General features: G+C 36.9%; 2 protein-coding genes across 18 annotated transcripts in view; one reads left to right on the top strand and one right to left on the bottom strand.

Moving 5' to 3' along the window:
- FIP1L1 (factor interacting with PAPOLA and CPSF1) overlaps positions 1-14440 on the top strand; it is a 75389-nt gene extending 60949 nt beyond the window's left edge. For all 12 annotated transcript variants that reach the window (XM_010369020.2, XM_010369018.2, XM_010369017.2 and 9 more), the window contains 4 exons: positions 873-928; positions 4609-4822; positions 10562-10699; positions 11222-14440. In XM_010369020.2, coding sequence (XP_010367322.2) covers positions 873-928; positions 4609-4822; positions 10562-10699; positions 11222-11369 — 556 coding nt within the window. In that variant the 3' untranslated portion in view covers positions 11370-14440. The remainder of the gene's footprint in view (positions 1-872; positions 929-4608; positions 4823-10561; positions 10700-11221) is intronic.
- The window catches only part of LNX1 (ligand of numb-protein X 1), a 192153-nt gene continuing 178978 nt past the window's right edge, over positions 12176-25350 (bottom strand). For 5 of the 6 annotated variants that reach the window (XM_030922374.1, XM_030922371.1, XM_030922366.1 and 2 more), the window contains 2 exons: positions 13306-13464; positions 12346-12919 (listed from right to left, as the gene is read on the bottom strand). In XM_030922374.1, the coding sequence (XP_030778234.1) occupies positions 12784-12919; positions 13306-13464 (295 nt within the window). In that variant the 3' untranslated portion in view covers positions 12346-12783. Of the gene's footprint in view, positions 12920-13305; positions 13465-25350 lie in introns of all 6 variants that reach the window. The other variant, XM_030922385.1, reaches the window with a different exon arrangement.

Raw genomic sequence — 25350 nt, 5'->3', positions numbered from 1 at the left:
TTCCACAAAGAAGGATTAGATCCATTCTGTGTGGCAGTAACCTTATTTTTTGTACTGTGTACTTATGGCTTATGTTAACTAGAATGCTGTACAAAGAGAATATTTCCCTCATGGGTGGCAATATGGTATTTAACAACATAGAAATCAAACAGTGTTGCGAGGCAAGGTTCGTAAGCCCTTTGAGACTCAGTTTTCCTTTTTACCAAAAGGGCTGTGATAGAGTTGTGAAGATTTTAAAAGCTACTGAATATAAAGTACAATTCTTGTCAGGTAGAAATCACTAATAAGAGTTATTGCTATTTTCTCTTAAGTAGCAAATAAACTATTAAAAATAGTGTGTTTCTGAAAAAATGATTCAAATGATGTAAAAAGACAAAATATGTGAGAACTTTACATCAGTAGCATCAAACCCTGCATATGATTTTCAAAGGAAACTATAAAATCAAGAATGCATGAATTGTGAGAATACAAGGATTTAGTTTTGTTAAGTGACTATTAGGCACATTTGTTTTCTCAGTCAAAATGTTAAGTATTATTTGTTAATCCTGTCAGTGGGGCTGAATTAAGACTAAATTTTTAATCTGAAATATTCTGATAGCCTGAAAGTTTCTGTTACTTTACTTGTGACTCAAGCTAAGTTGATTGGATTATGTTAAATAGTACTAGCACATCCTATTTTTCTGTAAAATTAGGTATTTTAATATTTTTAAGTCAAAAACCGTGTTTTATTAATAAAATTATAGAACTAAATTATTAAATTGGTGGTTGGATAAAAGTTGTAATTTTGCCTTAAGTTTTTCCTTTTGCACTACATTATTAAAATTCAGAACTTCTTTGTACCAGACATAAAAATATATCTTTTTCTTCAACAGTGGACATTCCTCTGGTTATGATAGTCGTTCTGCACGTGCATTTCCCTATGGCAATGGTACGTAGTAGTATTTAGATGCCTAGATTCAGTTTGGATCAGTGAAGTACTTAAATATTTTTAAAGCAATAAAAACGTGTTGCATCTTACAGAGCAATTAAAAAATATTAACTAAAGGAGTGAGTGGTCTATGTATCTGCCAGGTTAGCAAACAATAAATTTCATGTATTTATCAACTGTACTTTTAAAAATTAGTTCATGGTGACACAACAGGGATATTTGTACTTTGCGTTTTCTAAAAGGATTTAGGATTTGTCACCAAAAAAGGATTACAAAGAACGGAAATCAAGTACATAGAAAACTACCATATAATGGAAAAAAAATGAAAGTTGGTTTTTGAAGACAACAAATAAAACATGACAATTTTGTGACAAGATTAAGAAAAAAGAACACATAAACAGTATCAGAAGCAAAAAGGGATTACAACTGTAGACAACGCAGATTAAACAATAAAATAGAGGCCGGCTCAAGCCTGTAATCCCAGCACTTTGGGAGGCCGAGACGGGCAGATCACGAGGTCAGGAGATCGAGACCATCCTGGCTAACCCGGTGAAACCCCATCTCTACTAAAAAATACAAAAAACTAGCCGGGCGAGGTGGCGGGCGCCTATAGTCCCAGCTACTTGGGAGGCGGAGGCAGAATGGCGTAAACCCGGGAGGCGGAGCTTGCAGTGAGCTGAGATCCGGCCACTGCACTCCAGCCTGGGCGACAGAGCACGACTCCGTCTTTAAAAAAAAAAACAAAAACAAAAAAACAGTAAAAGAGAATATGCTGTACCGTATACCAACGCACTTAAAAACTTAGCTGAAATGAATTAACTCCTAAAAACAAAAACTTACCAAACAAAACTGACTCGAAACGAAAAAGAAACCTTGAAGAGTCTTCTTTGTTATCCTGTTTTGTTGGATTATTCTGGTTTGTTTTTTTTTTTTTTTTTTGCGTTCTTGGAGATTTAGCTCATTAATTTTTACTTTTTTCTAATACAGTATTTTAAGACTAAATTTTCTTCTGGAACAACTTGTATCCCTAAACTTTTGATGTGGCTTATGTTTGTCTATGTTTAGTTCTTAATTATTTAAATTTATGATATTTTTGACCCATGAATTATCAGAAGTGGGTTTTTAATTTGAAATGTTTAGGGATTATTTTCTCATAACTTTTGAGTTTGACTTCTAACTTAAATTGCATGGTGGTCAGAGAACAAACCTATTACACTCATCCTTTGAAAGTATATGTACCTTTTCATAAATGTTTCATATGTGCTTGAGAAGAATAATATCCTTTGTTATGGGCAGTATCCTATGTGATGTCCGTTACATCAACCATGCTAAGAACATGTAGCTCAAGTCTTTATCTGCATGGTGACTTGTACCTGTAATCCTAGCTGTTTGGGAGGCTGAGGCGGGAAGATCACTTGAGCCTTAGAGTTCAAGGCTGCAGTGAGCTATGATCATACCACTGTTCTCTAGCCTGGATGACAGCAAGACCTCATCTCTTAAAACAAAAAGAAACCGCTTCTATATTTGTACTGATTTTTTCATCTGCTTAATCCACCAACAATTGAGAGAATTATGTTAATCTCCCATGAACATGGTGAATTTTCTATTTCTACTTGTGTTTCTATTAGTTTTTACTTTCTAAAACTTAAGGTGATGTTAGCTACTTGGAAGTTTAAATTTGTTCTGTTTCCTTGGTAAATTACATCATCCATCTTCATGTGATCATTCTTTCTTTCCTAAGTAATGCTTTTTGTATAAGTCTGTTGTGTCATTAATAAAGCTACCCTTTATTTTTTTTGAGACGGAGTCTCACTCTGTCATCCAGTCTGGAGTGCAGTAGTACGATCTCTGCTCACTGCAAGCTCCACCTTCCTGGTTCAAGCAATTCCCCTGCTTCAGCCTTCCGAATAGCTGGGATTACAGGCATGTGCCACCACGCCTGGCTAATTTTTTTTGTATTTTTAGTAGAGACAGGGTTTCACCATGTTGGCCAGACTGGTCTGGAACTCCTGACCTCAGGCAGTCCGCCTTCCTCGGCCTCCCAAAGTGCTGGGATTACAGGCGTGAGCCACCGCGCCAGCCTAAAGCTACTCATTTTCGATCTGGGGTTGTATTTTTTTTTTTTTTCTCATCTTTTTTCTTTAAACTTTCTGTTTTTATGTTGTTTATATTAAGGTTATAGTTAGGTTTTTAAAAAGTACAAATCAACAATCTTTGTTTTGTAACTGATGAGTCAGTCCCTTTTTATTACTGAGAATATTTGGCTATTCGAACTTAACTCTCCACCTACATCTTTGTCAAGTCTTCTTGAATTGACTGAGTTTCGCATTGATTTTCAAAAAATCCTTTTTTCTTCATTGTTTTGAAACTATACATTTTCTTTTTTTTTTTGAGTGGTTACTCGACATTTGTTATTCATACTTAACAATGTGTAGTTACATATAATTTGAACATCTTTCTCCAATACAGAGACTTTAGAATAATCTTTCTCGTCTAACTTACAGCCTGTTGTGGTTCACTATTTTAGTTTTATTCTTTTTAAAAAAAACTCTACTGTTGAATAGCATATATGGTTTGTTTGAATTTGCATATATGATTACCATTTATTTGTTCAGCCGTTACTTCTTTTCATGTTAGATCCTCTAGGATAATTTTTCTTTTTCTCTAAGTATATCTGATAGATGTTCCTTTTTTCTTTCTTTCTTTTTTTTTTTTTTTTTTGAGATGGAGCCTCACTTCGTTGCCCAGGCTGGAGTGCAGTGGTGCCATCTCGGCTCACTGCAAGCTCCATCTCCCAGGTTCATGCCATCTTCCTGCCTCAGCCTCCCGAGTAGCTGGGATTATAGGCACCTGCCACGGTGCCCTGCTAATTTTTGTATTTTTAGTAGAGATGGGGTTTCACCATGTTGGCCAGGCTGGTCGTGAACTCCTGATCTCACGATCTGCCCACCTTGGCCTCCAAAAGTGTTGGGATTACAGGCGTGAGCCACTGCACCCGGCCTGATAGACATTCTTTTGGTGAAGTCTGTTGGTTGTAAGTTTTGCTTATTTTTTTGTTGATGTTTACAAAGGCAGTTTGAATCTTGAAGTAAAATGTTGTTGAGTACACTTTTCTAGGTTGATATTTTTTCTCAATACTGTTTTTTTTTTTTTTTCTTTTTTTGAGATAGAGTCTCACTCTGACGCCCAGGCTGGAGTGCAGTGACATGATCTCTGCTCACTGTAACCTCTGCCTCCTGGATTCAAGTGATTCTCCTGCCTCAGCCTCCCAAATAGCTGGGATTACAGGCATGCACCACCATGCCCAGCAAATGTTTATATTTTTAGCAGAGATGGGGTTTCACCATGTTGACTAGGCTGGTCTTGAACTCCTGGCCTCCTCTCAACACTTTGAAGATGTCCCAATGTATTCTGGTTTCCATTTTTTATATTGGGGAGTTTGTGGTCAACCTAATTCTGATTCCTGTTCACCTTGTATAATGAAGGGTCTTTATATGTTAGGTTTTTAAGATTTGTTTCTGGATCTTCCCCTGATACTGTGGGTATTCATTCACCATGTGATAGTTCTCTTTTCTATTTATAAAGTGAATTTCTATTATAATCTAATGACATATTTTTGGTGGGCATTTTGTTTTTTTAAAGTACCATAATGTTTGTTTTTAATTGTATTTTTTCTTTAGTTGCCTTTCCCCATCTTCCTGGTTCTGCACCTTCATGGCCTAGTCTTGTGGACACCAGCAAGCAGTGGGACTATTATGCCAGAAGAGAGAAAGACCGAGATAGAGAGAGAGACAGAGACAGAGAGCGAGACCGTGATCGGGACAGAGAAAGAGAACGCACCAGAGAGAGAGAGAGGGAGCGTGATCACAGTCCTACACCAAGTGTTTTCAACAGGTTTGTTGGGTGTGCAGGAGTTTATACTATGTATTTTATAACCGCTTTCAAATTTATTTTTGTTATGAGGAAGTGAATTTCAGTTCACTTGGAAAAGAGATGCTCAGGGAGTACTTAGGAAAGCCGTCTTAAAATGATAAAGGATTAGAGGCTTCCCATTACCTTGAACAGCCGTCCTTTAATTTGTTTACTTATCTCTTAAAAGAATTTTCTACCGCTTCATTTATTTTTATCTTGCCATCTAAGTTTTTCATCTGAAGCTTAAATTAGTTGCCCATATAGATATTTCCAGTGTATTATAAATATTAATATTCAAAAATAAAATTATCACCACTTCTATTCTGTTTTTAGAGACAGGGTCTTGCTTTATCACCCAGGCTGGCTGGAGTGCAGTGGCATGATCATAGCTCACTGCAGTCTTACATTGGAAGAAGATGCCATCTAAGACTTTCATAGATAGAGAAGAGAACTCAATGCCTGGCTTCAGAGTTTGAAAGGACAGGCTGACTCTCTTGTTTCCTAATGCATTGTTCCCTAATGTAGGAAGTCCTGGGCTCAAGTGATCCTCCTGGCTTAGCCTCTCAAGTAGCTAAGACTACAGTCATGCATCACCATGCTTGGCTCATTTTAAAAATTTTTTGTAGAGACAGGGTCATGCTGTGTTGCCCAAGGTCACTCTTAAAATATGTCCAGTGGATTAAAAACATAGTGATTTTCCAAACACCATTATCCATTTTTTAAAGAAAATGCACAAATAGGCTGCCTTTAAGAATTGGAAATTTTACTTAAAACTTTTTAAATGGGTTTTCCTATTAGTCTTTCCTGCAACACAGTCATGTATTGTTTTAATATTTAAGAAGATTTGTCTTACATATGTTTTAAAAAGTTTTCCTCCTGATTTTAGTTATTATTTTTATATTCTGTCAGTGCAAACCACATGTATAACAGTGGTCTCATAAGATTACAATACTGTTTATACTGTATCTTTTGTTTAGATACACAAATACTTACCATTGTGTTAAAATTTTCTACAGAATTCAGTGCAGTAATATGCTGTACAGATTTGAAGCCCAGGAGCAATAGTCTATAATATGTAACCTAGTGTATAATAGGCTGTACCATCAAAGTTTGTGTAAGTACACTCTGTGGGGTTTGCACAACAATGAGATCACCTAATAGTGCATTTCTCAGAACATATCCCTGTCATTAACTGACACTGGACTGTATACATATACTGCAAATTTTGAAAATAATGTAATGGAACTGCATCGGTTAATGAGAAGGAGGAGCTTTCCTCTATCCCCAGTGAGTATTACTATTGTTAGGAAAAAACAGAGTTTGTTCAGAATACTTAAAATATTCAGTAAACCATCCTGTAAACAGATGTGCTGCCATTCAGGCTTTGGTGTTCCATTGTTAGAGCACAGGCAGAGTCGATTTACCGTAATTCTAAGGACTCCAGGATTTTCAGGGTGGTAAATGAGCACCAACTTTAACTTAAAATCACCAGCTACATTAAGGAACAATGGATTAGGAAACAAGAGAGTGAGCCTGTCCTTGGAAACTTTGAAGCCAGGCATTGCCTTCTCCTCTCTAGCTGTGAAAGTCTTCATGGCTGCTTCTTCCAGTATAAAGCTATTTGATCTACATTAAAACTGCATTGTTTAATGGAGCTACCTCCATCAGATGATCAGATTAGCTAGATCATCTGGATAACTTGCTGTAGCTTCTACATCAGCACTTACTGCCTCACCTTGTACTTTTATGTTATATAGATCACGTCTTTGCTTAATCCTTACAAACTAACTAACTTCTGCTAGCTTCCATTTCTTCTGCAGCTCCCTCACCTATCTCTGTCTTCATAGAACTGAAAATAATTGGGCCTTGCTCTGAATTAGGCTTTGGTTTAAGGGAATGCTGTATGGCTGGTTTGTTCTTCTATCCAGACACTAAAACTTTCTCCATATCAGCAATAATGCTGTTGTCATTTTCTTAACCATTCATGTGCTCACTGGAGTAGCACTTTTAATTTTCTTCAACAACTTTTTGTTTGGCTTGACAACTTGTCTTTTTGGCACATGAGGGATAAACTTTAGCCTGTCATGACTTTTGACATGCCTTCCTCTCCAGACTTCATCATTTTTAGCTTTTGATTTAAAATGAGAGATGTGCGATTCTTTCTTTCACTTGAACGCATAGAGGCCATTGTAGGGTTATTAATTAGCCTCATTTCAACATTATTGTTTCTTAGGGAATAGGGAGACCCAAGGAGAGGAAAGAGATGAGCTGAACAGTGGATCAGTCAAGAACATGCACATTTATTAAGGTTGCTGACTTATATGGGTGTGGCTTATGGTACCGCTAAACAGTTAACACTAGTACCTCTAGATCCTGTTCGGCGATGTTGTAACAAATTACTGAGTTTATTTTGGTGCAGAAAAATGTTGAAATCCATGCATAATTTTTTCATAGTATGCATTTTCCATGAACTTTTTGAAGACCCCTCATATTGTCAAGCTGACTAGGACTGGTCAGTAGCTTAAAACTTTACCTAAAAAAATGCACAAGAAGGAACTGATAAGGATTTATTCATCTTTTTTCCTTCCTTTGGCTCCTACTAATATGACTTATACATCGTAGGCACTTAATAAAATTTTATTGACCAAATAAGTAAACACTATGATACGTGTGTGTGTGTGTGTGTGTGTCTATGTGTGTGCATGAGTATATGATTTGTGTTTGCTTGGTGGGAAATGTGCTGTTGACTTTAGCCAATTTAAGTGCATGATTCTTTTAAGTTCGAGGGCATTACTTTCCAGAAAGTCAAATTGTTTCTAATGTGGAAATGGAAATGAATATGTTTGAGATAGCATTGCTATCTCTAGATTGTATATGTTTATAAGTAAGGAGCTTAATGCAAAATTTGATAGGAAATAAGAATAAAATAAATTGCTTTACCAGGCAGGGCTCATAAATTCTCTTTGCATAAATAACACATTGTTTATAGAAGATTTGGCTAAAACCTCTAATTCTTCTGCTTCAAATACATGCACAGATATTACTGAGTTTTTATTGAAACTTAAAAGCATTAATGGTTAAACCACATTTGATATTCAAGTTGCTGAACTGTAGGGCATTAGGAGTCAAAGTTTACCTAAATTTGACTGAAATGTTTAAGGTCAGAGAGGCAAAAAGTGGAGGAATTTTGAGTTCTGAATTATCCCAGGAAGACATTATGCTCTGGAAAATCCAAGTGAAGTATAAGTAAAGGTGTCTGAAGGCTGATATTTTAGCAGTATGGCATGTAGTATATGTTGGTTTACAAATTACAGGGCCGTCGTTTTGACAATTACAGACCAGTTTCAACTTCTGCTTTTTAGGCAGCTTAATTATGGGCCAGAAAGAAGGCTGGTCATTTGAGGATGTTTGAAATGAACTCTAATGTAATTTCCAGGTTCAGAGAAACCTTTCTGGTTCAGCCACTTATCAGAAAAGGGGATGGAAGGAGGAGGGTCTTTCTATTTTGTGTGTAGGACCCAATCTTCTACTGTCTGTTTTAAGGTTCCCATCACAGGGCTGCTTTTAGAATCTAAAGGCTTCGAGTTCAACAAGACTTGGTTTCAGGGTAAGAGGAAAAGGAGAGTTACAAATGACACATTATGAGATAATTGACTTTAATTATTTTTATGTAAATCTAGTTGCAGTCTTTGAAAAGCTTCATTTTTTGAGAGAAGTTAACTATATTTCCTATGGTGCTAGTTTGTTCTACTTCAAGACATGGTACTAAAAAGTTCTGCTTCTGAAAAAATTAAGCATTAAATTCACCAAAGACTGCCATTTATTGAGTGCCTGCTTTCATACCAAGCACTTTATAAATGTTGTCAGTTCTGTAAAAAGCCTTGAAAAAGCCTCTTGGCAGTTTTACAGATGAGAAAACCGAGGCTGAGAGAGGTTAAGTAACAGCCTGGGTCACTCATTTATTAAATGGCAAAATCAGGATGTGATCCTGTGTGTACTCCACTTGTACTCTTTCTGCTGCTCTCCACTGACTGGCATGGCATGTTCCCTTTCAGGTGACATGCCTCCACACTCCAAGTACAAAGTACATATTTATGGATAGGAGAAAAATAGTGGAAATAACATACACAAATATGTGCAAAAGTATATATTAATACATTTTCTCTTTTTTAAATAAGATTCTAAAATTTTAATGTATCACAGATAATAACTTGGTCAGCAGTACAATTGGGCATTAAGCATAGCATTACTGAATCATTACTTTTGCTAGAACATAGGCTGACATGTCTTTTAAAACATGGCTTATAGTTGCTACCTGACTATGTTAAACCCTGAGATTCTTTACCATCTTGATGTTTCATACAAATTACTACTTTAATAATTCATATTAAACATTTCTAGAAATCAAAGCTCTTCAGCATACTCTTCTAAAAGATTATGTTATTCTAAGGGAATTTACATGTAGAAAGTGTTGACTTCTATGCTAAACAAAAAAACGAAAAAGGAAGAAATAAGAGACATGAAGGATAAAGAGAAAGATGGAAAGAGAATGTCAGTTAAAGAACATGAAAGGAGAAGAGGTCTAGGGAGGTAAAGAAAGACCACCCTCTAACTCTAGCCATTCATCTCAGTTTCACCAGTCTGTGTAATTCAATCCAAAATCAGAAAATGGAGATGCAACTTATATGTATGCAGTTGAAGTTATTAGCCATGTAGTTCCCCCGCCCCGCGCACGTGCGCGCACACACACACACACACACACACACACACACACACACACACACGTAATTAGGATGTCAGAATGCAGGTATGTCCAATCTGCATTTTGTATGGATACTGTAGAAGTTGCTTTAATGTCTCTGTTCCTTATGTTTATACTTCTCTATTTGATGAATATTTAATGATAAACCTAAAGTTTAAAAACATACTTGCTTTCTGTTTTGTAGTCATTGTGAGTTGTATATTTTTATAATGTTAAATATGTGTCCAAGACTTTCCAAGAATATTGATTAGAAATCTGAGATATACGGGCCGGGCGCGGTGGCTCAAGCCTGTAATCCCAGCACTTTGGGAGGCCGAGACGGGCGGATCACGAGGTCAGGAGATCGAGACCATCCTGGCTAATACGGTGAAACCCTGTCTCTACTTAAAAATATAAAAAGCTAGCCGGGCGACGAGGCGGGCGCCTGTAGTCCCAGCTACTCGGGAGGCTGAGGCAGGAGAATGGCGTAAACCCGGGAGGCGGAGCTTGTAGTGAGCTGAGATCCGGCCACTGCACTCCAGCCTGGGTGGCAGAGCAAGACTCCGTCTCAAAAAAAAAAAAAAATCTGAGATATACAAATATTTTAATTCTAAAAGGAGCAAAAATTTTAAAAGCTGGTAACAATTTAAATCAGTTGCAGATCTCACTTTTTCAAGAAATGAAAAAACCAAAGCATTGTTATATTAAATCTTTTTAACAGCTATGAAAGCACAGAACAAAATTGGTCATTTAACATATGTAATTATTATATATTTATATTCTTAGCTCTAGTGCTATTTTGAGAACAACCATTGTTTTCCTCTCAATTCAACAAATATTTATTCCTCACTAATGTTATAAAAGATGCTAATGTGAGGATTTGGGGTTTGGACTGCAGATCACATCTCCTCTTTTACAGTTTGAATCCATTCAGAATTAATAGTCCAGTTGTCAAGAAAACATTTCTATTTTAATTTCAGCGATGAAGAACGATACAGATACAGGGAATATGCAGAAAGAGGTTATGAGCGTCACAGAGCAAGTCGAGAGAAAGAAGAACGACATAGAGAAAGACGACACAGGGAAAAAGAGGAAACCAGACATAAGTCGTCTCGAAGGTTTGCTCTTTAATAAAATAGTGAGCCAATAGTATGGGAGAGATTTTGACTTACTACATTATCGCATTGGAAGAGGGGCAATTTTGGCCTATGAACCAGTCTTTAGTAAGTTATGAAACGAAGCAGTGCTTGGTTTCATTAAAGAAAAATTCAGGGCCTTGTCTCAATTTTTTTTAAAAAAGCATTAAACAAAATACCTATTGTTTGCCAAAAATCAACCCTTTACAGTATTTCCAGTTTTGAGTTAGTGCTTGTTTCTAATTTGTTACTGTATATTATAATATGCATTTCAGAAGCTGTATAGGCACTGGGAATCTGAGATAATATCAGTGAAGATGACCCTATAAAATAAATACAATCCCTGCATAAAAGTCACATAAAACTGATTCTTCCCCACACTATATTGATGAGAAAATGCATTAGATTATTTTAAACCCAGTGTTATATTGAGAATTTCCTTAGAGTGATTGGATTTTTGTCACTGATTGTGTATTTAAACAGAACACACCTTTTTTATTTCAGTAATAGTAGACGTCGCCATGAAAGTGAAGAAGGAGATAGTCACAGGAGACACAAACACAAAAAATCTAAAAGAAGCAAAGAAGGAAAAGAAGCGGGCAGTGAGCCTGCCCCTGAACAGGAGAGCACCGAAGCTACACCTGCAGAATAGGCATGGTTTTGGCCTTTTATGTATATTAGTACCAGAAGTAGATACTATAAATCTTGTTATTTTTCTGGATAATGTTTAAGAAATTTACCTTAAATCTTGTTCTGTTTGTTAGTATGAAAAGTTAAAGTTAACTTTTTTTCCAAAATAAAAGAGTGAATTTTTCATGTTAAGTTAAAAATCGTTGTCTTGTAATATTTCAAAAATAAAGACAGCAATGACTTTATATCCAAGAAAGGAATGTGAATGAGTCACTTAACAGGGACTCTAAAGAGCTGTATTAGCTGTGTACATAAACAAATTATCTGAGAAAAGGTCAAGGTTCCACTTGGGCCACAGTTTTGTTAATCAAACAAACAAAACACCAGTCTCGTAAGAGGCTGCACTACAAAAGGCAACAAAGGGCCCCTCTAAGGCTTGAGACTAAAACTAGTCTTTATCATTACTGCTGTGACACTCTTGCTGAGTATATTAAGAGACTCATACATTTTTGATATCACAACTTTTTGATAGCATTTGGGTTCCTGGTGAAACTAAATGGGGTACACTTTCATATCCAAATTAATAAAATCTATAAGGCATTTGGGTGGGCTCTATGAAATAAATTACCCTTAGTGTAGTTTCTAGGAGGCACGTGTACAAACACTCTTCATGTGGCACAAATTTAAATAGCCTCATGACCATGTCTATGAGCCAGGGTCAAGCTGGTTTGGCCTTGATGCATTTCCCAAGGCCCACTGGTGGAGCAGCGCAAGTTTTTATATAGTCGCTAACAATTGTGGAAAAAAGAGCTTTAGCCATTTCTTACTAAAACAAAACAAGTTTATAATTCTCTGAGCATTTTTAGGGATAACCCTAGAAGACATTTGTCAATGATGGTAACAAATAACATGGTATTTGAAAGGATAAATTACTAGGATCTTTTAAATGGTGGTAATACAAGTAACCTTAATTAGTATCGCATACTAAAAGACAACTATAATTTCTGAAAAATATTTATTTATTGTTTGATGAAAGCATTGTTTCTCAGCAATGCATTTAAAAAAATCTTTTAGCTGTAAATTAAAAATGGTCATAATGTACCCTTGGCAGACTTCAGCATATACCAAATTTTAAATTTAAGTCAACTTGAATTCAGTGGGGTATACAAATCATTTTAGCTGTTTAGGGCTTTTTACTGAATAGAAAAAATATAAACAAAGTTGTAGAATAATGAGAAATCCTCCACACTGAAAAAAAACTAGTAGTTTTAATTTTTTTGGAATCATATTTTCTGAGGTGTAACTGACTTTCATTAGATCATACTTTTCCTGACATTTTAACAGTGTATTTACATATAAAAACTGACAAGATAAATACAGTGTTTCAACTTAGCCTATTTGTGATTTTTCTGTTTTTCTCTGACCCATCATTGATTCTATAAAAAAGTGCCAGGCCAAGAAACAATAGTTAGAGTAATTCTTCCTTTAAGTTCTTTCAGCAGTCTTGCCAAGCAAGCATGTATCATTCCTGATGTACTTCTACCATTGACAGCAAGAAGAATATCACCACATCTAAAAAAAAAAAAACCAAGATATGATTAGTATTTTAATTCATTGCTGAAGTTAATGCAAGTTTATCTTAGTGGTCCTAATTTTTGCTGCATCTGACCATTTTAATTATTTTACTTTTAATTTAGATATTTCTTGCCTCTTATTTACATTCTCCAAACTCACTATCCACTCAGCTTGTGTTAGAAGGAATGCTAAAAGTATGGGGAGTTTTAGTATGGGACTAAGAATATGTGTAATTATTTTGGATTTCTCAGAAGTTGAATGCTACATAAATACTTTAACTCCCCACAAAGTATAATGAATACATGCCTTATCTCAAATGAGGCCAAGCTTTGGCATTTATTAAACAACATTTAATACAAGTTTTTTTGGTTAGTCATTATTACCTAATTCTTCCATCATTGTATGCTGGTGTTCCTTCAACAATGGATTTGATGAAAAAAGGTTTGTTTCCATTGTATTCTTCATAACCTCCTACAATGCAGAAGCCCAGACTTCCAGCTGTGTTTCTTCGTAATATAATGTCTTTACAGTTATACAAGCACCTGAAATAGAATGTAGTCAGTGTACATGTATATTTAAGTGTTACAGTTAAGGGAATACTTACTGTGATTCATCCCCCATTCCTTTTGTTGGCATTTTTAATGGCTAAGTAGCACTGCATAGGTCCCACTCAAAATTGTATCGTACCTTGGTGACCTTTGTGCTGTTAGCTGGCTTTTTATAATTGAACCTCTGTTTTCCATAATTTTGAATATCCTTAAAAAACTGACACCCCTATTGTATTCTGTTATACATCTACTGGGAACGATAATCAAGAAGACAATGCTTGAATTTGTATTAGCAAAAAGTTGGATAAACCTAAATCCTTATTGGTGAACAAACATGGATGTCATATTTTTATTTACTTGATATAATTTTTAATGAAGGCAAAAATCCTTTGAATAATTTCAATGAAAGCAATTTAAACCTAATCCTAATAAATGAATTTGTATACTTCTTTTGACCTTGGAAAAATACTACTTTACACCCAATTCTACATGTTTGGCAAGTCATAGAGAAGCATGCAGGCATAAAGTGAATGGAAACAGATACATTTAAAGATTATAAGAACAATTCATATAGGAGGAAAAACAAACTGCAGGAAACTGGATAGGAAGTTATAAAAGGAATGGGAGAAGGAAAGGCCCAGCTCTTCTGTAAATTAGAATCCTCAACTAAAATAGCAAATGAGATTGAAGAAATTTTTATTCACTGGTCCCTAATGGATCAGTGTTCATATAGGTACAGGCCAAGTGTTAACTATGTTACAGTTGCCATAGAAGTGTGTGTCAGGAGTTTGAATTTTACTCTATATGACGTTGTTCACTACATTTGTAGCTGTAGTCCAGGAATTGTTTTGAAAGGAAATTGGCCTTTTCATGTTGCCAAAAATCAAGATATGGCTATTTTGTTTATATACCGTACCTTAAAAATATTAATTACTTTTTAGAACCAATAAAAAGTCTTGTGAAATGTTAAGTGATAAAGGTGATCATTACATTTGTTACCAACCTTGTTAGTCAATGTGACATGACTTTTTTCATGATGATGTTTTCACTTGAAATAAAATGAGCTTTAGGGTTTCTTTGGCAAATACCTTTAAAATGTATTGCTGAAATTCAACTCGAACCAGTTCTGAATCTGTTGTCATACATATACATCATAACAATTTCTTTCACTGAAATGATTGCTTAAAAGTATGAATTTCATTAAATTTCATATTTTGTAAAATATGTATCTGCTGCATTTCACAGTAAACCTTGATGTCAGTGGTAAATTCATTCTTTGGGAGCTGTGGTATGTCAGATACACATTTTACTTAATGGTTCACTGACTCCTCATATACAAAGCAGGTAACTGACTATTCTGTAAATACCAAAGCATTAACATTCCCACCTGGGAGGATATGTGCCCAATTTTTTGGAGAAAGGTAAGAATTAGATGATTGTTATCCAAGGTCATGATCAAATATCAGTTTTAACATTGCCCAGTTTGATTCTTTAAAATATATAAATGAGTATACTCTTACTGAATATTTCATATGGAGAAGCTGTAAACATAACCATCTAAAACATTACATGTTCTAGTTCAAAGCTTTGAACCCAGTAAGTCACAGTGTGTCCATTTTCTAACCTCTTGATACTGGAGAGAACACACTGCTTTGATCATCTTTCTGCAGATGTTTAAACAAAACACAAAATCCCCTGCCCTCCTGAAGCATCCATTCAAGTTGATACCAGTGTTACTTGTTTTATTTCCTTAAAAAGTAAATGCTTTCTTTTATTGGTGTTGCATATTTAACTTTATTGCAGCAGTGAGAACTCCTTATGTTAACCCGTTTCAAAGTCAGACCTTGGTCTGACTTTGTGGGCATTTTTTTCTTAAGTTGGGTTATTTTACTCCCCACTGGGAAATGTGGCAGCTGTTTTTGATCAGTGACCTCAGATACTAGGTGGCTTTAAACTTTGAATGTAAATGTGGGCTTTTTTCCTATTCTGCACTCATTCTCTAAATTTAGGCCTATCAAAAAAGATTTGGCATAGTATAAGGAGTTTGGTAGTTTTTCCCAATGAGAAAATTTTGGTTACCTCAAAAGAACAAATTGAATGAAATGAGTTAATGAGTATGGTGACTCATTTGATTTCCACTGAAATGAGTTAATGAGAATGGTGAAGTCTTGAGCTGCTCAAGAAGCTTAAGTTTTTTTCTAAATTTTTATATATCCCCTTAAACTACTAATTTAGTCAATACATATTTGAGAACACTGACTTTGAACTAAGTCTGCAGACTACAAAGAACACTGAGGCAGAGCCTCTTTCCTAAGAAAAACACTGTTTAGAAAATAAATCAAGTGCATCAGCCAAAGCCAGTGGAGATCTTATTTCTTCCTGATTTAAATTATTGTAAATTTTTCATTGCTAAGTGGTGTTAGAATAGCAGAGGTTGGAAAGAGGTTGGATGTAGGATGTTTTGAGCTCTTTGTGAGAGCAGAAAATTGGAAATTGAATCTATAGAAACAATCCTTTCACAGAATGTTGCTTTATTATTTTGCTAGCCCTGTGTTCAGAAAGATTTAAGTTCTTGGCCCCAATTTATATGTAACAACTATGACCATTAACTTAATAGATTCCAGTGAGTAATGTAGAGCCTCCTACTATGATTAACCTAGCATTTATTCCCTCTTCTGGATCAGGTACCTTTCAGTCTGTGGTGAAGGGACCACCTTTTTTTTTTTTCCTAGTTTATTGTAGACTAATACTTTGGTTAAATAAAAAATGAATTTCTAGAAAAATGAAATCTTGAACCCCAATTTGTGTTGTACATAACAAATATAAAATGTTATAATCAACATAAAAGGAAAAAGAATTATAAAAACTATGCATTGCTCATTTATTTATGGGAAATTAATATGGACAATCACTGTTACACTCATAATTTTGTGTTCCTCAATTATTTTTCTAAAATCATGAGAGAAATGCTGAGTCCCCATATTAAATGTCTATATGCATACTTTGATCAAACAGGTATAGCAATGTTTAATGTAAGTGAGGTTGCTTACTACAATAAGTTGACACTGCTACTTGCAGAGGATAAGGGATAGCTAAACCATTTTCTACTACACTATTAGCAGAAAAGACAGTGTCACATATATATGTTCAGGAGAACAGAAGATTTTAAAGCAATTTTAGTAAGCTCGGGCAAGTTATAATTTAACTTCAAAATTTGTCTTTATTCCTCAATGATAGCCAATTACAACAATTTATAAAGTTAGAGTCAAATTTAAATTTTATCTCAATGACACGAACTTTGAATTCATGAATTCTGTGTTGGTTTATTCTGAAAATCAGAACATTCTATAAAATATGTACCATGTTTGATAACTTTTTGCAACTGTGCAATATAAAATTTATCACCTACTTCATTGATAATTATTATCAAGTTACATCATAACAACTTATGGAAGCTATTCTTCCAAGTGTCTTTCACTTTGCCCTTTGATGTTATTGGCCATTGGAAAACATCTTGCATTTTTTTCCTTGCAGGAAATATTAAGCTCAGTAAAAATATTGAAGATAATCTGGCAAATAAACAAGTGTGGCTATCCAGTTTACATCTTTAAAAAGTTGGGACCAAACTGGCTTCCTGTCTTGCAGAAAAAGATAAGGGTTTGATCTATGGTTCAAACATTTTTGACAGAACTTCTCTTTACTTGTTACTCAGCATGCAATAATAGTTCGTTATGATTGGCTTCCTTATTATCACATAATAAAGAGAATAAACTAGTAAACTAGTATCTAATGCACTAGCCTTTATGTAACCACAACTTTTACTATGTCACTAAACACATTATTTAGTTTGGCTGATATCACAGCAAAATTTTCTGAAGGAGCCACTGTATTAAGTTACATTCATTCTCCAGCAGCTTCTTTAATCTGCGGAGTCAGTACTCCAGAAAGTTTTATGATCAATGCAACCGCACCAGCAAAACATACCCCTACCTAAAACTTAAACTTCCAATTCACCAACAATGTAAACTTCCTTAGTTGTATATGGTTCAGAGCTAGTTGTGTTTATTGCCAAAGAACTTTTTTAAAATTCTGATATCATGTTTAAATTGTACATACACTAAAAAGATTTGCCTGTGTATTCAAGTTAAAATAAATGTTGCTGGCTTTTTTTGAAGTTGGTTTTCATATCATTAGTTATGAAACATAGTACCCTTTTTACCACAGATTCACCCAATGTTTCTAAGCAAATTTTAGTTTTCACAAATACCTTGGCAATGTGTATATACATTTTAAATCTTACTTAAAATGCTACTTTATTATAGGAAGTCCACAAAGTATATAGTTTGTGCATGGTATATTGGCATCTACTTCTGGTGACTTTTTAATTAAATACTCTTTCAAAAAATTATTTTGGCTTTTTGTTTGTAAGAGGCATTTATGATTCCATTGTTTTATTAGCCAACACCTCCACAAGTGGTTTTACTATTTCACCAACAATGACAGCTGCAAACCCAAGCTCCACAGAGGAGTAAAAGCAGCATAAACTTTTTGTCTTAAGAAAAAAAAAAAATCACATATTATTTGGAATCACTTCTATTGTACTGTTTTCAGAAAAGGTATGTCTTGTTTTGACAAAAATCCAGTGAAGCTTAAATCACCAACTATAAATAGGCTACTTCTCTAATTTGGCCAGTAATGTTGAACTACATACTTAAAGCAGCTTTGATTAAAATGTAAATGATCGTAAAAATACGTTTAAAAAGAAACCTGACAGTCTCTCAGATTTTTATACATATTTTGGTGACAGCTAAGAAACCTTAAAATATAGGTTTTAATGTGGGGTCCTACTGTGCATGATGCAGTGATCCCCTACTGGGATGCAGATTGCACAACATAAAACTCACCTTGCAAGTTCAACAGCATCCCCTTCAACAAGAGTTTACTGATTATATTTGAATGATGTAGCAATGTCAAATTGCTATAAAAGTTTCTGAACAATTTCTGTGCTTATTGCAGACCAATAATACAGTTTGTGGATTAGCACTGGTCTATTGCCCATTGCTCTAAATAATTTTTAAAGAAGTAAAACATACAAAAGAAATACTACAGGTTTCTTTTAAAAGTTATTAAGGAAGAAAGCTTTAGACTATGATGCGCCTAAACAGGAGTATAGAATTAAAAATTCTTGGCCAGGCAAGGTGGCTCACACCTTTAATCCCAGCACTTTGGGAGGCTGAGGCAGGCAGATCACTTGAGCCTAGGAGTTCCAGACTAGACTGACCAACATGGCAAAACCCTGTCTCTACCAAAAACACAAAAACTAACCAGGTGTGGTGGCGGGCACCTGTAATCCCAGCTACATTGGGGGCTGAGACTGGAGGATGACTTGAGCCTGGGAGGTTGAGGCTGCAGTGAGCCAAGACTGTCCCACTGCACTTCAGCCTGGGCAACAGAGTGAGACCCTGTCTCAAAAAAGAAGGAAAAGGAAAGGGAAAGGGAAAGAGAGGGAAGGGAAGGGAGAAAGAAAAGAAAAGAAAGAAGAAATAAAAACTAAAAATTCTCTCAGGTAAATTTGAGCATTTTTCTCATCCATATGGTGCTTATCTATATCATTGCCATGAGTTAACTATCCCCAAAGTCTCCTTTTCTAGCACTCCACTCGGATCCTCACCTCTCATGGACTCAGTGCCCCATTCCAACAGATTTTTGACTCCATCTGGACTGGATGCCTACTTTTCCTAGATGGTTGGGAAAGACCTCTAAAGAGGTAACATTTAGTCCATGACCTGAATAACAAGAGGTAGCCAGAAAATGTGAAGCAGAGAGTATTTCAAGCAGAGAGAGCCTGGACTTTTGAAATATAATAGAAAACAGAATACTACAAGGGACTTAACACAAGAAGCAGCACTATAGGTGAATGAAATAATGTGTGCTTTCAGCTAACTGGTGACAGGGCCAGGTGTCTCATGAACCTAAGTCATGACAGAAAAGCAGTGAGTAAGGAAACCAGGACAAGATGTCCTGGGATCCACTCCCAGGCTTATCTATGCTATCCCTCCTGTGCTACAGTGTTTGAAACATGCATGGAAAACACCTCCAGTTGTGTATTCTGTATTATTGAAAGTTACAGTTGACATTTCCTTGGCAAGTGTTCCTATTGTATTAATTCTAGGTGACAACTGAGCCTTAATAGTTTTAAAAGATTGAGCCAGTCAGTGCCCAAGGACATGCTGGCTATTCTTCAGTAAGTCAATCAGAGGAAAGATCCAAAATTTATTATTTTATAAAACAGAACTAGAGACCATAATAAGGGCATGGAAAACATTTCAAACTGAACTCCAAAGTAACACAATCATGAAGTTCAATGCTGCTACAAGGTCGCAGTGTCCAGCTTCACCTGGCAATACTGTGAGACCCCTGTTGGCTTCTTCCCCCAGACGCTTCTCTCTCTACCCAGCCAGGTCCCTCTCTACTCTGATCTCTCAGACCTCTCCCCCAACCACAGGTTCTGGACACAGTCCTTTTTGCCATCCCTGGACCATGCCACGTTCGCTCCCACCTGTGGGCTTTTGTTTAACTGCTCTGCCAGAATTCTCTGCTGTGCTTCCACTGCCAGCTACTTCCTGTTATTCAGGTTATGAACTAAATGTCATCTCTTTAGAGATCTTTCCCAACCACCTAGAACAAAGTGGACATCCAGTCCAGATGGAATGAAAAGTCTTGCAAAGGAGATTTTGGGGTAGTAACTATGGGTAATGATACAGATAAGAACCAGGAGGACAAGAAAATCCCACAAAGAAACACAGCAAGAGAAGGACTGTAACATGTCCACTCTACGAATCCATAAACAGGCCTGTGGTGATATTAAAGAGTGTGATTTTGTGGCAAGAGTGGGAAGGGGAGAGAAGCAAGATGTGGTGAGTTGAGGAGTGAATAAAGGGAGAAGTGGACACAGTGACAATCACTTCAAGATATTCACTTGTTAGAAGAAAGAAAAAGCTGGCGGACTCAGAGAAGCTTATGATTCTTTAACAGAGCAGAAACTTGAACCTACTGAACAGGTGAGAAAATACGGCCAGCAGAGAAGGAAGAGCACAGAAAGGGAGGAGGGATGATCTTTGAGAAGGCGCAGGAGGGGAAACTTCAGAGCAGTGCAGTGGACAGGAGAAGGGACTCCTCCTTCATGGTGCCCGGAGGCAAACAGGAAAGGCTGGATACGGACTTACACAAAGCAAGAGGTATGAAGGCAGAAAGGTAACGAAGGCGCCATTCATAGCAGCTAGATTTGTTACTTCCTGTTATTCAGGTCATGAACTAAATGTCATCTCTTTAGAGGTCTTTCCCAACCACCTAGACCAAAGTGGACATCCAGTCCAGATGGAATGAAAGGTCTTGCAAAGGAGATTTTGGGGTAGTAACTATGGGTAATGATACAGATAAGAACCAGGAGGACAAGAAAATCCCACAAAGAAACACAGCAAGAGAAGGACTGTAACATGTCCTTCTCATGTAGGAAATGCAGGTATTTGCTGGGGGGAAAGGGGTCAGTAGAGCTGCTGGAGGTTTAAGTTGCTCAGAGTATGTGGGACACTGCTGCTGTAGAGAATGACAGAAGACAGCTGATAAACAATGTCAAAGGATACAGGAGCGGCACTGTGGGCCCACCTGAAGGTGGTGACCACAGGTTTAAAGGGTGATTTTCCCCAGCAGTGTTCTGAGTTGTAGGCTTGGAGAAAATGTACATAATTGGACAATCCAGGGGGTTGTAATTTTGCCAGATAGTTCAGAAGGGTGATGGAGTAAGAAAGTGGAAAACAATGACTCCAAAAAAAAGAAAAAGATGGTTGATGCGATTGTCCGTGGACCCCAACAGCGTTAGGATGGAGGTGAAGACGGAAGAGGTTGAGGGAAAAGGTAAAGGGGTCTATGAACCCGAAGGGTCTATGGACTAGATGGCAGAAGTCTGTATTCACAACATCTGACTTTATGATTTCAAAGGGGGAGTGGTTCTAGGAGATGACAAGTTTGGGTGGAGGCCATGGAAGAGGGTGACTGAAATACTGACTTTTTTAAAAACAGTGCCCTTCTCTGCCTTCCTGGCCCATGTGTCACCCTCTACACTAAGGATTTACCCTTTCTTTTTTCTCTGAAAAGTTCCATCTGCATCCACTCCTTTACTGCTCAATATTTTCTTAAAACTTCTCCTGCTTAAGCCTCTGACTATACCCCATTAGGCCAAATCCAGCAAATATTGTTCTGTTTTTTCATTGGTGATTTCTTCTCACTCTCCTTCAAGGGCTCTCCTTTCCTCAATCCTCTTCTCAATGGACCCCAATATTTTACGGAGCCCCTATACCGTACTACCTACATATTGATCCTGCCCAAATCTATCTTTAAAATTAAAATATGTTTTAGCAGATATAGGGTCTCATTATGTTGCCCAGGCACTGGTCTCAAACTCCTGGGCTCAAGCGATTCTCCCACTTCAGCCTCCCAAAGTCCTCGGATTACAGGCATGAGCCACTGCACCCAGCCCCAAATCAATTTTTAGCTTATACTTTTCTCCAAAGTGTGGTTTCCAAAGGGTGTGCCTTTCAGGGTGTCTGAAGGTAAAAAAAAACATTTTTGTAATAACACTAAGACATTAGTGGCCTTTTTTATTCTTGTTTTCTTATGAGTATACAGTGGCATTTTCCAGAGGCCACGTGATAGGTGATATAGCAACAGACGGAATGCGGGAGCAAATAAGAGCATCTAGTTATCTTCTCTTGAGCCAAACATTAAGAAGCTTTGCAAAAAATGTAAAATAATGCCATTCCTCTGAGTTTTTTAAAAACATTTTCTCATAAAAGATGATTTATGCTAACATAAAATAGGTTTATTTTAAATGACAATAAATTTCTCAGATTAATTTATGATAGGGTAATTTTATTAGATATAACCTACATAAACAAAAGCTCTTTGGGATTATCAGTATCTTTTAAAAAATGTATAACAATCTTGAGACAAAAGGCTTTAGGAATTGCCATCCCAGACATGTTTATTAAACTTGGACATCCCACTGGTATCTAAAACTCAACATGTCCAGAACAACAAATATATCTTCATTCTTCCTTAATATTGCAGAATAATTGCATTAATAGCTCTAATTCCTCACTCACTCTTGGTATCTATGTTCTTTATCACACAACTTTGCAGTGCCCTCCTACTCTGATTCTGGCCTCATCCATGAGCTCATCAGTCGAATGCTTGCCGTGGCCAGTCAAACCCTAGCCATGCAAGCATGACCAACCAAGATTAGCAACCACCTAAATGCAGAGCAGAGTGCAAATGCATGAGTGAGCCGGCCAAGATCTGTCAACTCTAGCCTGGATCAGCTGAACCCCACAGACTCGTGAGCAAAATATATTCTTATTGTCACATGCTATTGAGGTTTTGTGGTTGTTATGGAGCACAACTGTGAAAATAATTGGTATTCCTACTCCTCTATTTGACTATATCCTCCAGCCAGATGAAGATATCATCATTTACTCCATTACTCCAACATCTTTTCTTTTTTTTTTTTTTAGACAGAGTCTCACTCTGTCACCCAGGCTAGAGTGCAGTGGCATGATCTCGGCTCACTGCCTCTGCCTACTGGGCTCAAGCAATTCTTCTGCCTCAACATCCTGAGTAGCTGTAACTACAGACATGCACCACCACTCCCGGCTAATTTTTTGTATTTTTAGTAGAGATGGGGGTTCACCATGTTGGCCAGGTTGGTCTCGAACTCCTGAACTCAGGTGATCTGCCTGCCTTAGCTTCCCAAAGTGCTGAGATTATAGGAGTGATCCAACACACCTGGCCTCCAACGAATTTCTAAATTCCCAAACCAACCCAGTGAATGACAAAAGTCTGCTTCATTCAGACTCCTAAACTTGCTTTACAGTAGAGAGAAAACAAATTATATAGCTCACATTATTAAAGCCAAGTGTAGGCTTAGCATCCTCTTGAGGGTGCTCACAAAACTTCCATTGCATCACGGTAAAGCCATAGACTCTAAGACCAGAGAGCCTGGTTCAAATTTCAGCTCTGCCTATTAATTGGCCACGTAACCTTGGACAAGAGAACCACTCTGTGCTTTAGCTTTCTACCTTTAATGTGAGGATGCCATTAGTACCAAAATCACAGAGTTGATGTGAGTTTTAAACGAGTGAAAAATGCAAAGAACACATAAAGCTCTCACAAAAATGCCTGACACATAGAAAGGGCTTTATAAGTATTAGCCACAGCTGCCTCTTTTATTATTACTGCATAATGTGAATGCACCTGATAGTGTCCCTGTCTTATAGTTAAAATATGAAAGTTCTTTGACTTTAAAAGGAGAAGACATGAGATCTGTTTCCTTGCTATTCAATATAAACAATCTTCATTAAGATGTTTTATGAGTTTCAGGAGAGTAAAAGGTTAAAATTCTAAGGCAAGAGGAGAAATGAGTTAATGTGTATTACTATCATACTAGTCCAGATGAGAGCATGTTTGGAAAGACTTCCAGATGTGGAATGTGGGCCCTGAGAGCCAACAAAGAATGAAGCAGAAAGCCTTCAGTATTTCCTGAATCACTTCCACCTGAATGGCAGCTGATAATTTGTATAGCTGAGAGACAATGTCTGGAGCTGTTACCCAGGGGTCACTCTTGGCACACAATTCACACAACAATGCACATTTGCATTGTCCTTCATAGCCTACTTTTACTGTCTCCTCGATTAGTTCAGAACAAGCACAGCTTACCAATGCTACCTTCTTCATGTATACTCTGTGTCGTATCGCACTTAAGGACATAATTACAATGGATTTCCTGTTTCTAGACCTGCTGACATGTTATATCATTTTTCTTCATTGGTAGAGCACCTTAGCTAATTGGCTGGATCACACATTGGGAAATTAGAATTTCCTCAAAATTTGTTAAGTGAAAGGGAAAAATATTTGGCCAAGTAGATTTGTAACTTGGAGGGAAATTTCTGTGGATTCAAAAATATCCATTTGCAGCTTAACTCTATGAATTCAAGTAACATGATTTTGCTGAGATATGACAAATGGCCTGAAATTCTTAGAGTGAATGATATTCATGCTAAATGGCTAGAGACATTTAAGCCAGTGGTATTGCATCAGTCAGGGAGAAACTGGTGTCCTCGAGGCTCTGAGGAGTCGAGATTAGAGACGGGAGCAGATGCCTCCTCCCATGAAAACTGAAAGAGGCTCATACCCTGGGACTATCTGAAGCCTGATCTAGGGGCATGACTGATTATTGATGACTTCTGAGAAATACCAGGAGGACACACTTCTCGTTTCAAAATGGCAGAGTGAAGCCTGTGTTTCCTCTTCTGCTTTAAAACATTACTATAAAAGCAAGTAGGAGCCTTGGAAACAGAAATGCAAATTCCATCTTAAACAAAATGAAGTGTCACCATATATGAGGGAGAGGTGCCAAAGGCAGTCAAAGAGGAAAAGATGGAAGAGAAGAAACTCACAGCTGGAAAGGATAGACCAAGCCAGTAGAGCCTTGAGGTCTTAGCAAATGGCCACTCTAATGGGCAAAACACCCATTCTACATGGGAACGCCAGACACAAGAGGGCTGGCTGCTAGCAGGCTTCCCTGGGCCCAGATTGGCAGAAAATAAAGGCACGGGTAAGCCAGTGAGAATCCGAGATAACGCACAGGTATGGGCTGCAGTTGGCCAGTGTGTGAGTGGAGTAAGAGAGACTATGGATTGTGCCCAGCCAGGCTGGGCTTAGTCAGCTGGGGACAAATAAACACACTCATTGCCTGGTGCCATAAGGAGAAATTTCTACTATCTGGAATATGGCACTGTTCTTTCCCCATGCTATAAACCTCCAGCA

Source organism: Rhinopithecus roxellana, chromosome 2 (assembly GCF_007565055.1).
Source record: "Rhinopithecus roxellana isolate Shanxi Qingling chromosome 2, ASM756505v1, whole genome shotgun sequence".
Lineage (NCBI taxonomy): Eukaryota > Metazoa > Chordata > Mammalia > Primates > Cercopithecidae > Rhinopithecus > Rhinopithecus roxellana.
This window is presented reverse-complemented; position numbering and strand designations above follow the sequence as displayed.